Below are 11,853 nucleotides of genomic sequence, written 5' to 3' on the forward strand. Positions count from 1 at the left end.
GGGGCTGGAGGGGCACCGGCACAGAGTCAGGACCAGCGGGTTTGATGCCGGTGTCCTCACCACCCTGGGGTTTGTTTTGAACAGGGTGTTTCGGAAGCAGAGCGAGCACAATGCCGGGAAACCCTGCGGCACATCCTGGACCGCGTCTACCAGCCGCTGGCGGTGCGGGAGCTGCTCATCCTGCAGGGACGGCCTAAGCAGGTACCCGGAGGCGCAGGGAGTCACAGCTTACGAACCAGGCAAGTGAAGCGCGCTGGTCCCCGGCTGCTGTGTGAACGCACAGGCGAAGCTGCTGGGTGTGCTTTGCTTGCGTGGCAGCAGCTCAGGCCCTCCTGCACGGGGCTGTGGGCGAGTGTGATCTCTCGTCACAGCACACGCTGCCTTGGCTTGGCAGTTCTATCACTCTGCCTGGCCAAGCAAAGCGCCTGCTCTTCCAAAACCTGCCCCTCTCCATGTGAGGGGAGCAAAATGGTGCTGCCTTAGCACCGGCTGATGCTTGAGGCCATTTCAAAGGCTGCCTCGTGGTGGTGGGGAGGAGGAGATGGGAAATCTTAGCATTGCTTTTAGAAAGTCCTTGGGGAAAGGGGCACACATCCCTGCTCCAAGGGTGTTGTGGGCGCACGTGTGCCCACCTGCCATGTCATGGTTTGGGGTCAGGACACAGGTAGTGCAGGGTCACTGGCTCCGGTGCAGCTCTGTGCCACATGCTGACCCTCCAGCTGGGATCACAGTGATTCCCAAAGGCAGAAGCTGTCTGTCCCACCTGCGAGGGATGGAGAGGGTCTGTACGAGGTGCTTGCTTGTGCAGGGCCTTTCTCGCAGTCCACACTGTGGTTCTACTGCAGAAAAGCAGGGGTCTCATGGTTAAACAAGAGCTGAGCTGACATCCTAAGCTGACTTTGGACAATGCCCTTAGTAACACATTGTAGCTTTGGGTCAACCCTGAAGCAATCGGGCAGTTGGATTAGATGATCAGTGTCCCTTCCAACTGAAAATGTTCTCTTCTATCCCCATAAGCAGTGGTGCTGGCCTGTCTCCTCAGGGTGTCCAGGCAAACACCTTCATTCAGTCAGTTCACTTTGTGGGCCTGTAGCCTCCTGACAGCTCTGCTGTTTGTGCTGTCCTGGGGGATTGCTTTGCTCAAACGGGGACCTTGTGGGCTCATGGTGCCACCTCTGCAGCCCAGTGCTGTGTGCCACGTCCTCGCAGGGATCACTGCTGCAGACTCCTTACCTGCATCAAACCTGACGTGTCCCCCAAGCCCCCTGTGCTTCATTCTGGTAATGAGATAGTCAGAACTGCTGCCTGACTCTGGGAGGCTTTAATTAAGGAGAGGGGCTTAATTAAAGGGGCTGCACAAGGGGCTGTTTCTGGGAAGGCTGGCCTTTCTCATTAAGCCTTAATTTGGTTTGTGCTGCTGGATGAAGAAGTGATTTATTTAAAACCTTTCTCTGTCCTGTGCTCCTACCTGGTCACAGTCCTGCAGGGCAGGGTGCAGGCTGTTTGCCTGTCCGGGGCGGGGGGGGGTTGCACAGGGGTGTGCAGATACGCCCCTTACCCTGCTCCTTTGTTTCCTTTCAGAGTCCTCCCTCTCCTGGGGAAGAAACAAAGCCGGCCCTTGTGCGGGCCCCAGCATGGCTGCGGCGCCTCTGTGGTCAGCTGCTCTCCCAGAGGCTGATGAGACCCAGTGGGGTTCAGGCAGTAGTTCGGGGCATCATGGAGGGAACAGGCGGTGAGTAGGGTGCTGTGACACTGCTCTTGGCTTCCAGGGTTGCAGGTTAAAAGAGACTGTGATGATGTGTCTGAGATGTTTCATCCCACAAGAGGCCCAAAAAAGACAGTGCCATCGGAATACTGAAATGAGAAACGGCTTTTGCCAGGCCAGGCTGACTTTGTCACATACACGCAGATTTTGCCTCTGGCTATGCTGAACTCCCAAATGGTGAATGCCTTCCAACGCAAATGGTTTTAGTTTGGGGTACACCATCACATTTGAGGTCCAGACCGAAAGCCCCTGGACTTGTTTAGCCTCATGAACTTCCATGGGGTGACAGCTTGTGTGTGTTCATTCTGAGGAGCTGTGCCAGTGGTGGTTTGTTGCAAGCTGTGCTTGGTGCTGGGCTGTGAGCAGCTACACTGAGACCTGTCCTGCTCTGGGGCTCAGCAGCCTTGCTCTCCTGCTCTATGTGTGCTGCCAGGGAGGGAAACTGTTGCTCTCTAAAAGCTGAGTACCACGGTTTTTAGTGCCAGAGCCACCTCCAGCCAGTACCAACCTGATGACACCATCCAAGCACGACTTCCGTCTACTTTTTGGCTCACGCACCTATTTGCAGAAGCTGTTTTTCATTATCAGATGTCTTGGATAGTATTTTTTCCCTTTTCTGTCATTAAGTTGAGGTGTTTCCTGAAAGATGCATGGTTAAAGAGAGTAATAAAAGCTAGAAATGCCCTTTTTTTTTTTTTTGGCCAGAAACATCTGGCTTCAGCCAAATCTGTCAGTGCTGTTTGCTTTCGGTTGGAGCTGATCTTGGCTCTGCTGCCGTAGCAGGTGGCGCTGGTGCTGAGGCAGCAGCTGTGGACTGGAGAAAATGTGATGCGGTTGCAAAGATCCTGGCTTCCTGCCCACAGCAGTGCCATTCCCTCCAGGAGTACTACAGTCTGGTGTGCCCCCAGGTAGGTCCATCTTGTCCCTTCCCTTCAGGCTCTGGCTGGGAATGCGGAGCCAGTTCCCTGCTTGGAGAGTGTTGGTACTGTCACATCAGCTTGAGTGTGGCCTGGCTCAAGCCAGGACAACGTGGAGTTGTGTTTCTGCTGCTCTGGCAGTGGAATGTGTTTCCTCCCTACTCCTGAATTTTCCATATTTGATTGAAGTGCTGCATAATGTTTCCTGATGGCACGAGCTGTTCAGCACTGCGCTACAAGAAGCTCTCTGCTGTGGAGCTCTTGCTTCCAGCCTTTGGCTATGGGAGTGGTGCAGGCGCTTGATTTGAGCCAGAAACTCATCCCGCGTTAACATGCACATGGGAAGGAGAACGGCACGTGGAATGTTGTGCCTAATATCCAGCTCCATTGGAGACTCCTTGATCTGCTGTTGGCTGCAAGAAGCCGGGCTGGCCGCATCTGAGGGGCTGATGATCTTTGTTCTTTTATCCTGGACTTTCCTTCCAGGTTCTGGACTTGCTGCACATCCAGGACAAGCTGACAGCGCGCCAGTTCCAGCGTGTGGCCACCACGACGCTGCTCACCATGGTGAGAGAGCACCCTCAGCTGGCAGAGAAGTACCTGCTCCAGCCCCTGCTGGCACCGCTGCTGCGATGTTCAGGGACAGCAGGTACCGGCTCATCAGGGAAGAGTCTGTTTTCCCTGTGATCTTTTGTCTTTCAGTCAGAATTTTCTTGGGCTGGTTTCTGGGCTTCTGAGCATGCAGGCCCAGCTCTGCCAGTTGTGAATGTGTTTGTGTGGCTGGGTGCACCACATGTACTGGCGCTTGAGTCAAATTACTGTAGTGTAAGAGCTGAATACTGGGGCTTCTGCCATGGGCTATTTGGGAAACTCTTGCAGTCTGATGGTCTTGTTTTGGGCTTCCAGATGGAAGCCATCGGTTCCCCACAGTGACCAAGCAGCTGTCCAGGGAATAATCCATCAAGAAGTTGTGGTCTGCTTTAATGTGCTTGTAATCTTGAGGTGTTTACAACAGTGTAGTGATACTTAGAACAACTAATGAGAGCTTATTGGTTCCCATGCTACCTTGATGGAGGGAAGCAAAGAGAACTATGGAAGTATTTTCCAGTGCTGGGCATGGTGGGGTTGCTGTTCTGTTGGAGACTCCCAAGAGTATGAAAGTGCTGATATTTCTGCCCTTTGTTTTCAGAGCTAGCAGTGGAAGATTTATCAGAAGGGACCGTGCTGGTGACAGAGGCAGAGCTTGGCAGCTGCGTGGAAGATGTGCTCAAGGTATTATGTCTGATTCGGGCCTGCGGGTAGGTGAGAAAACTACTCTAAGAGCTGGTTTGAGACTTTCTGAGCAGTTCAGTGTGTGTGATCATGACAAAATCCAGTGTCTCCTGCAGTTGTGATGCTGGGGTGAGGCCAAGAGCTCCACAGAATAACCTCCTGTGCAGCGCTGCATAGATGGGACTGCAGCTTTATGCTGGATACCAGAGGCACTGCCTGAATCCCTTCAAATGTTCTTACCCCAAAATGTTCTGAGATGGCAGTGAGCTCTTGCTGGTTGTTTTTTATGCAGTGTCTTTCTGGTATGTCAAAGTAAGACAAGTCTGAGCAGTGGGCTGGGAGCCAAAAGTCTCCGTGGTGCTTTCATATCCTCTTTCTCCATGAGCTGCAGCAAGACTTTGTGAGCATTGCTGAATTATGCAGCTTCTGTAGGACTGCAGCACAGCAGGAGGCCCTAGTCAAGAGTTCCATGGGCCTGGCACACGTTGCCTCGGGCTGTCAGTCCTGATCTGAGGTGATGCTGCTGCTCACCTTCCAGCATCAGAGTTGTGCAGCTGGTCAGAGGGAAGGACAAATTGCAGGGAATCTGCAAGTGCTGAATCTTCAGAAGATGCCTGAGCTCTCCTCCCAGGCTGTCGCTGGTCCCCTTCCTTTTAGTGCCTTTACCTCAGTTTCCTTCTTGTAGAGCATGAATAATATGGCTCACGTTGAGCCCTGTGTTACCTGTGTGGGAGGGAGGGTATTCCCAGGAATTCTGTGAGCTGTTCTCCCTGCCTCTGAGGTCTGCAGAGGGCAGCCTGAGCCACTGCTGGAGCTGAAGCCTCTCTACAGCTCCTGCAGCATTAATCCCTCACAGAGGTATGAATGGCAGCCAGCTCTTGTGTTGGGCCAGAATGCTTCTGAATGAGTGACCTGGAAAAGAGGGCACTCGAGGTATCAGCAAGTGGCTGCTTGTGCTGGGCTGCTCAGCCCTGCAGAGAGGGCAGCTTGGCAGGGCCCTGGCTTGGCTCGTTGGTTGTGCAGCCAGTTGGCAGCAAGGCATTCGCAGGGGGTGCCATGAAACGAGCAGATTCAGTGCGGCTCTGAGGCTGCTGAGCTGTTACTGGGGAGAAAAGAGAGTGAAGGTGAGCTTGGAGGCATTGCAGAGCCATGGGGAGAGGTGAGAGAGCTGGCACAGTTATCCTGATGCCTGCTGTTAGGAAGCAGCCAGTGGGTATGAGGAAGGGAGGGTGGGCAGCAGCTCAGCCACAGGAGAGATGCTGAGTGGCTGTGTCCTCAGCTCAGGTGTCCCAGAAAGGGGAGGACACTGCTGCTGGTCCCCATGGGGTGTCCCCAGTGGTTCATCAGGTAGCTAAGGGCATTACAGTCTCTGTAGTCCTGCTAGACAAGGAAAGTAGATTGACAATGATACGTAAGGAAAAATTAGTGTCCTGTTTTGCAGGGACCATTCTGAGCCAAACCTTGTGACACATGGGTTTCCATGTGCATGAAATCCATTTTAAAACTGGGTGGATAATCCTTCAGTACCTGCTGGTGTCCAGCCACCTTCTCTGGAGCTGCCTGTGGTGCAGAACAGTACCTGGAGGCAGTGGTGGGGCCTTGGAGCTGGTTTGTGTGTCCATCTTCTGAAGCAGAAGGGATTGCTGGAGCTCAGCAACTCTCCCAGCCCAGATCAGGTGCTGGGGGATGATGAGAATACAGGAAAATGGAAGGAAACTTGGGTCTCATCAGAGAAGCACTTTCGCTTTGCCAGTAACAGACCACCTTGTGTGTTGGAAGTGCCTTGTGGGGCAGGATGGTGCAGGCTTAGCACCTTCTGTGGAGCTCCTTCCTGCAAGAGGTGCCTTGGAGTAACAAACAGGGTGTTCAGCAGTGTAGATCTTGGCTCTGGTGTTTGAAGAAGAGATAGGGTCCATCTTGTGCTCCTTATGAAGGAACAGGGCTTTCTGTGGAGGAAAACACTCTTCTGAAACCTTCCTGCACAGCTCCTTTTTCTGCCATTCCCACCAGCACCACACTGCAGGCTTTGCTGCCTGCCCTGACAGCAGCCCAGCTCTCTGCTGCGCGTTCCAACCCAGAAGGACATCTCCAGACCAGGAATTCAATTTTAAAAAGCTGGTGACTTGCTTACTGGCATGCCCCTAGGCAGGCTAAGCTCTTAAATGCTGTGATTGTTGTAGTATTTTGTGTAGTAATGATTTGTTATAACTAGCTGGCAGGCAGAGACCAGTCTGGAGGGCTGCTCTGTGGCTCCCTTCACAATGAGTGCTGGGGGAGTTTGGGGCGGATCCCTCCTTAATGGCATAGTGCTGGAGGCCTGACAGCAGCCAGATTAGTGACGGAGACTTCAGCCTGTGGATTTGTGGGGGTTTCTTGCTTGGCAAGTGTCATTTGATGCTGAGTGAGAAACCATCCTTGGGGCTTCATCAGGGAGGCTTTGTGTACAAAAGGTTCTGGTTAGGAAGAATGGCTCCACAGGGATTAGCACAGGAAAAAAAGTCTGTTTGCATCAATACAGCAGGGCAGAATGTTATCAGGACAATCTCCCTCCTAGCCCTCCTACCTGGGTTGTCACACTGCCTGGGGCAGGTAAAAGCTCTTTGGTTTGTCCCCTGGGCACATTCAGCCTTGGAACAGGGATTATTCTCCAGCTGCAGAGGCTGGAGTTGAGGGAAGCAGTCTGGTGTGAAGGAACACCAGGTTCTGAACAGGTAGCTCACCAGCTAACACAGCTGGAAATCCCTTAGAGAACTGGTGAAAAGATTTTATTTCCATGCACCATGCTTTTTTCAAAGCTAAAAGATACAGGGGGAGGTAGAACCTGATAAAATGGGAAGCTGAACACATCAGTGCCTGTCCAGCTGGGTGAGGATTGGTGTTTAACCATTTTCTAGACCAAGTTTTCCCAGTATTATGGCTATGACTGAAAGCATCCTACCTGGCTTCTGGCTTCAGACAATTCCTTTAAAAGGATTCAAAAGAAAATACAATGTCATAAGACTCCTGTGAGCATTTGTCTCTGCTCTGTGGGCAGCGAGGTAAGACTTGTGTGCAGTGAGCTGGTAGCAGTGGCTTGCCTGGGAAGGGTGTGCTGGTTTCGTGGAGGAGGGCATTGACCATATTTTGGGAGAGTGCTGCTTGAGATGGAGGAGAGGAACATAGCCCTACAAACCTCCTTAGAGCCCCTGCAACCCACTTGCTTGGCTCAGCACATGTCAGCCCAGCTGCCCTGCTAGGGACTGATCTCTGTATTTGAGATTTGGCCCTAAGTGCAGTATTTACATAAAGATTGGCTAATTCAGAGGTGCCTGTTGCATCTCTCTTAACACAAGACCTTACCCCTAAGCAGCAGACTTCCTGAAGAGCTGGCTGCAGTGTTCCTGTAGCTTGGAGCCCTGCTGTGGTTAAGCAAATGCTAGGAGAAAGATGGTGCTGAAGGCTGCTTTTAAAACAGAATATGGCATAATCACGGAAAACAGGCTCCAGACAGAAAGGAACAGAGGCTGTTCCTCTGCCATCCTCTGTGGCAGCAGCCAATCTGTGCACAGACGTTCTTTGTCTTTCCCTTTGCCTTCCTTCTACTCCATGCAGGTGTTTGACTCTCCTCCCTGTGCCCTTCTCTCTGTAGGTGTATGTGGTTGGAAATGACAGCTTGAGCCTGCTGCTGGGATCCTTACAGTCAGTCCTGGGAGTGGTTTTTTCCCTCTATTCCTTCGCCAAGCAGAATGTGTCATACTTACGGTAAGGAAGGATTGCACACAGCTCCTTCTTGGGGTTTCATCTTCTCTATTCTGCCCACCTCCAAGAGACATGCTCTATATGGGCACGTACAGTAGCCGAGACCAGTTCTTTCATCCTGAAGAGGTCTCATTCAAAGTAAGCAGTAACCGCAGGCAGAGGCACAGTGCACAACCTTACTGGTAGACCTGTGCCCAAGGAAGCAGCTCTCACATTAGTTTTTGTCTTCCCTGAAGCCAAAATGTTTGGTGTAGAGGCAAATGTGCCCTGTGGGAGCCTCACGAGCACGGCTTAACTCTTAGTGCCTGCAAGGACTGTGACTGTGTGTGGATGAAGATGGTGACACTTGGCTGAGTGTGTACCAGGGATCTAGGAACAGGATAAAACAGCTTGAGCTCTTGGAAATACAAGATTGTTCTTCTCCTATCTGGGATCACTCTCCTCTGATGCATAGCTGTCCCTCACACTGTGTCCAGCTCCCCCGTGACTGATGTATGATGGTAAGCACCACTTGTGTCAGTCATGGTGGCAGGGACAGAGGTGACCTGGTGCTGGCTGTCCTCTATCCTTTCCCCTCCCAGGCTTTCCCTGGGCTGCCTTGAGTTTGGACCAGGCTAGTAAAATCACTCCTGGTGGGTTTACGCTTTGCTTTGGTGATACCTGCATGTGGGTGCTGTAGGTTTTCCCTAAAAGGTCTGTGTAGACACAGCCTTTGCTATTATTAAAGACATCGTTAATCACTTCAAAGAGTAGTGACTGCTGTGGCAAGTCCGGAGAACAAGCCAAGTTAACACCGCTGCTGGGTGAACAGAGTCACTGCTCGCTTCTCTGTTTGCAAAGGAATTTGGCAGGGGTAACTAAAACCACAGCTGCCTGGAAGCATTCATGTTTCCAGACCCCTGGCGCAGCGCAGCACTGCTACTCCACCTCATTAACCTGCATCTTTCCTTGGCAAGGGTTCCCACGCCACCTTTCAGTGCTCCCCGTCTCCTTCCTCCCCTTCTTGGCATAGCTGACAGCTCTGTGCTTTGTCATGTTGGCACGAAGCACCGGGCACAGCATGCTGAGGCTGTGTGGAAGTGGCTGTCCTTGTACAGACACGCTGTTCAAACAGAGTGCTCCCTTCCTCACAGGGCTGAAATCTTGAGGGACCCAAATCCTTCCATCTGGGAATGCCAGAAGGACAGGAGGTGTTGCTGATCCCCTTATAAACTTGCTCATATGCCTTCAGCTGACAGAACTGTCATCCAGAGCATCCCAAGGGGTGCCCGTGGTCAATGCAGAGAACTCTTGTCTTTCCCTCACCCTGAGGTGCATGGTCCCGTTGCAGTGCTGGGGTGCAGCGGGCAGAGAAAGGTCACCACTGCTTGCTCTCTCCTTGCCAGCTCCCCGTGCCAGGACATCCTGCTGTGGTTCCTGGAGAAGTCAGAGCGGGAGGTGTCGCTGGCAGTGCTGGAGGGCTTTGCAGGGCTCAATAGCATCGTGCCCACCCTCCACCCAAGGTGCCAGTTCCGTGCGGGCAGTGAAGGTGGTGCCACCATCGCAGTGGAGGACACCATCAGGTGAGTGCTGTTGGGGCAGTACCTAGGCATCATTTAGCACATAGGACTTTTCATGGTGCCTTTTTATGCCTGGTAGAGATGTGGTGAGTGCCTGGTGAGTGTGGGGCTGCCAGTGATGTCCCACCACAGTCTTGTCCCCTCAGCCACACAGATAGCTGCTGTCTGCTCTGAGCTTGGACAGGTGATGTTTCTTGTCTCTGGGCTCCCTGTACACAGCACAGAGCTCTGACTTGCACCCCTGAAAAGCAGCACGTTCTATCTGAGTGTTAGTGTGTGCTTTCATTGTGCTCGTTCTGAGTCCCAAGTCCTGCCTGAAGGGTGTCTGGGAATGGGACATGCTGCTTCAGTCCTGATGCTCCCCAGATTCAACTTCCACCCTCCAGCTTGAGCCTGCCTCATGGCAGATCATGGCTGTGTGTATGAGTGAAATCCCTCATGCACAGGTGGCACCACAGCAGCAGGAACTCCAGTGATGCCAAACCTGAACTCCCCTCCTGCTCCTGCAGATGGTCTCTATAAGTAGAGGCAGAGCATGGCCATGTGGGGAATAAACTGCAGCCATTAGACTCCAGCCAGGCAAACTGGGACTGTTCAACAGTGTGGCATTTGCTGTCAAGAGGGGTAGCTGTTAGTTGGCAGGTATGAGCCCAAGGCAGTGCGATCGAGCAGGCAGAGCACACGGCTCCCACCCAGGAGTGTCTGTAACCAAACCCTGTACAAATACACTTGTTCTGGCTTCATTTCAAGGTGTTCCTGGCCTGAATTAGAAGCAGCTCTGCACTGGTTAAACTGGGTATACTTTAAAATTACTCCTTAACAGGCATGGCTCTGCCCATGTCTGTCCTACTTTACGGTTATGACCACTGCATGAATTAGCCAGAGCTAATCCCATTCTTTGTAGGGTGCCTGAGTTAAAGGTGTGTTGTGCTCATGGCTTCTGCAATGTTACTCCTTTAATGAATGCAAGTTAATTAATGAACTGAGTGTGTGATCACATAGACCAAATGAACTGAGCAATGGTTTGGCTCAGGTGCCTCCAGGCTTCTGCTTTCTGGTACAGCTGAGAAGGAAGGTTTCCAGGAGTGCAGAAGCAGGATTTCACCTTGCCATGGAGTAATTTAGAACCAGCCCTGGAAAAACTCTGGGTACATTCATGTAGGTGACACAGGGACTTGTTTCAGTGATGAAGATGAGGCCCTCTACCAGAAGATTTCCTTGGAGCAGTGCCGTGTGGAGAACTTGGTGGAGCTTTTGTCTTACTGCCAGAAGAGTGGTCTAGCTGGAGACTTCTTCATCCGCTGCCTGAAGGTAAGGGCAGGCACATCTGCAGGAACAGCTTCCCAGGCCGAGTGGTCTGTGTGGCACATGAGAAAGGAGACCAGTGGTCCCCTTACGTGGCTTGGGAGCTCAGAACCAGACTACTGCATGTATTGGAGCCGTACTGCTGTCCTGGGCAGAACAGCATAGGTGAGGGAGGCAGCCCTGATGTCCCTGAAGGGGTTAACCCTTGTTCCCCCTAGTCTCTTTTGACAACTGGAGCATGTCTGAAGTTTAATGGTGTGTTTAAGGCCATGAATAATCCCTGTTGGTTCCTTGTCTTTAGCAGAGGGGCCCAGGCACCTGCTCACTGTGGTGTTTGTCAGAGTCCCTGCGCTTCCCTCCTGGCTGTGCCTGGGCTGTATTTTGTGTGCCCTTGCTTCCAGATGGAGCCCCAGCCCACAGTCACACAGGATTTGCAACATCGTGGGAGTAGGGATGCTGCTGTGATAGAGGTGGGGGACACAGGAGCTGTGGGTAGCTCTTGGAGACCTTGATTGTACTGAGTGGAAGGTCCTGATTGCATGAGGAGTCAACATGAGCTCTGCAAAGGGGAGGGGGGGTGTCTGGGTGCCTTTGTGAGCAGCCACTGCCAAAAGCAAGGCTGCCAGCAGAGCCCCAGCCAGCCTCACAGCCCAGAGGATGGTTTGCCCTAGGACAAGTGCTCAGTGGTGCTCTGTGTGGTGTCCATGGAGATTTGTGAGGGTTTGGCCTGGTGACAGTTGTGCATCTGGAAGTGGACAAGGCTGGAAGAAGGGAGGTAACCAGGAACCCTTTGCAGCAGCATGGAGGTTTGGGTAACATAGACCTGCTGTACCCAGGACTACTGGCATGATGACCACAGTGTTCCTGATGTGGATTTGCCTGTATCTAACTGCTACCTGTCCATGTCCTGTGCTTCCTTCCCTGCAGGCACTGACTCATGTGGCTGCAGAGGACGAGGTGGCTTCGAACTTGGGTGCAGTGCCTGGAGAGAGCCTTCTGGAGCTGGAGCAGTACCACACCAGGCAGAAGAGGAAGCTGCTGGTCCTGCAGCTTGTGGCCACGCTGTGTGAGAGCATCTCAGACACTGTGTTCACAGATGTTGCCCAGGTTGGTCATGGCAAAGCCCTAGGGGATTGGCTGGAGCATGTAGCAGACTGAGCTCTGGGCTGCTGGGCTCTAAGGACACAGTGGCTGAGAAACAGCTGGAGAAAGCTAGAGCATCCCCAGGAAAAGCAGTTTATTGATTCAGTTGTGTCTCAACAAGACACTGTCCTGTGCAGTGCCAGCAGGAAAGACA

At 52.5% G+C, this 11,853-nt stretch overlaps 1 protein-coding gene across 1 annotated transcript in view; it reads left to right on the forward strand.

The window, feature by feature from the left end:
* Positions 1-84: 84 nt before the first annotated feature.
* Positions 85-11,853, forward strand: part of TANGO6 (transport and golgi organization 6 homolog (Drosophila)) — a gene marked incomplete at its 5' end in the record, with an annotated part of 24,305 nt that continues 12,536 nt past the window's right edge. Inside the window, 9 exon segments of the mRNA XM_010017322.1 lie at positions 85-191; positions 1,584-1,741; positions 2,546-2,673; positions 3,169-3,331; positions 3,872-3,954; positions 7,583-7,695; positions 9,078-9,254; positions 10,436-10,562; positions 11,484-11,667. Coding sequence (XP_010015624.1) covers positions 85-191; positions 1,584-1,741; positions 2,546-2,673; positions 3,169-3,331; positions 3,872-3,954; positions 7,583-7,695; positions 9,078-9,254; positions 10,436-10,562; positions 11,484-11,667 — 1,240 coding nt within the window.

Source organism: Nestor notabilis, unplaced genomic scaffold (genome assembly GCF_000696875.1).
Source record: "Nestor notabilis isolate BGI_N333 unplaced genomic scaffold, ASM69687v1 scaffold16356, whole genome shotgun sequence".
NCBI lineage: Eukaryota > Metazoa > Chordata > Aves > Psittaciformes > Psittacidae > Nestor > Nestor notabilis.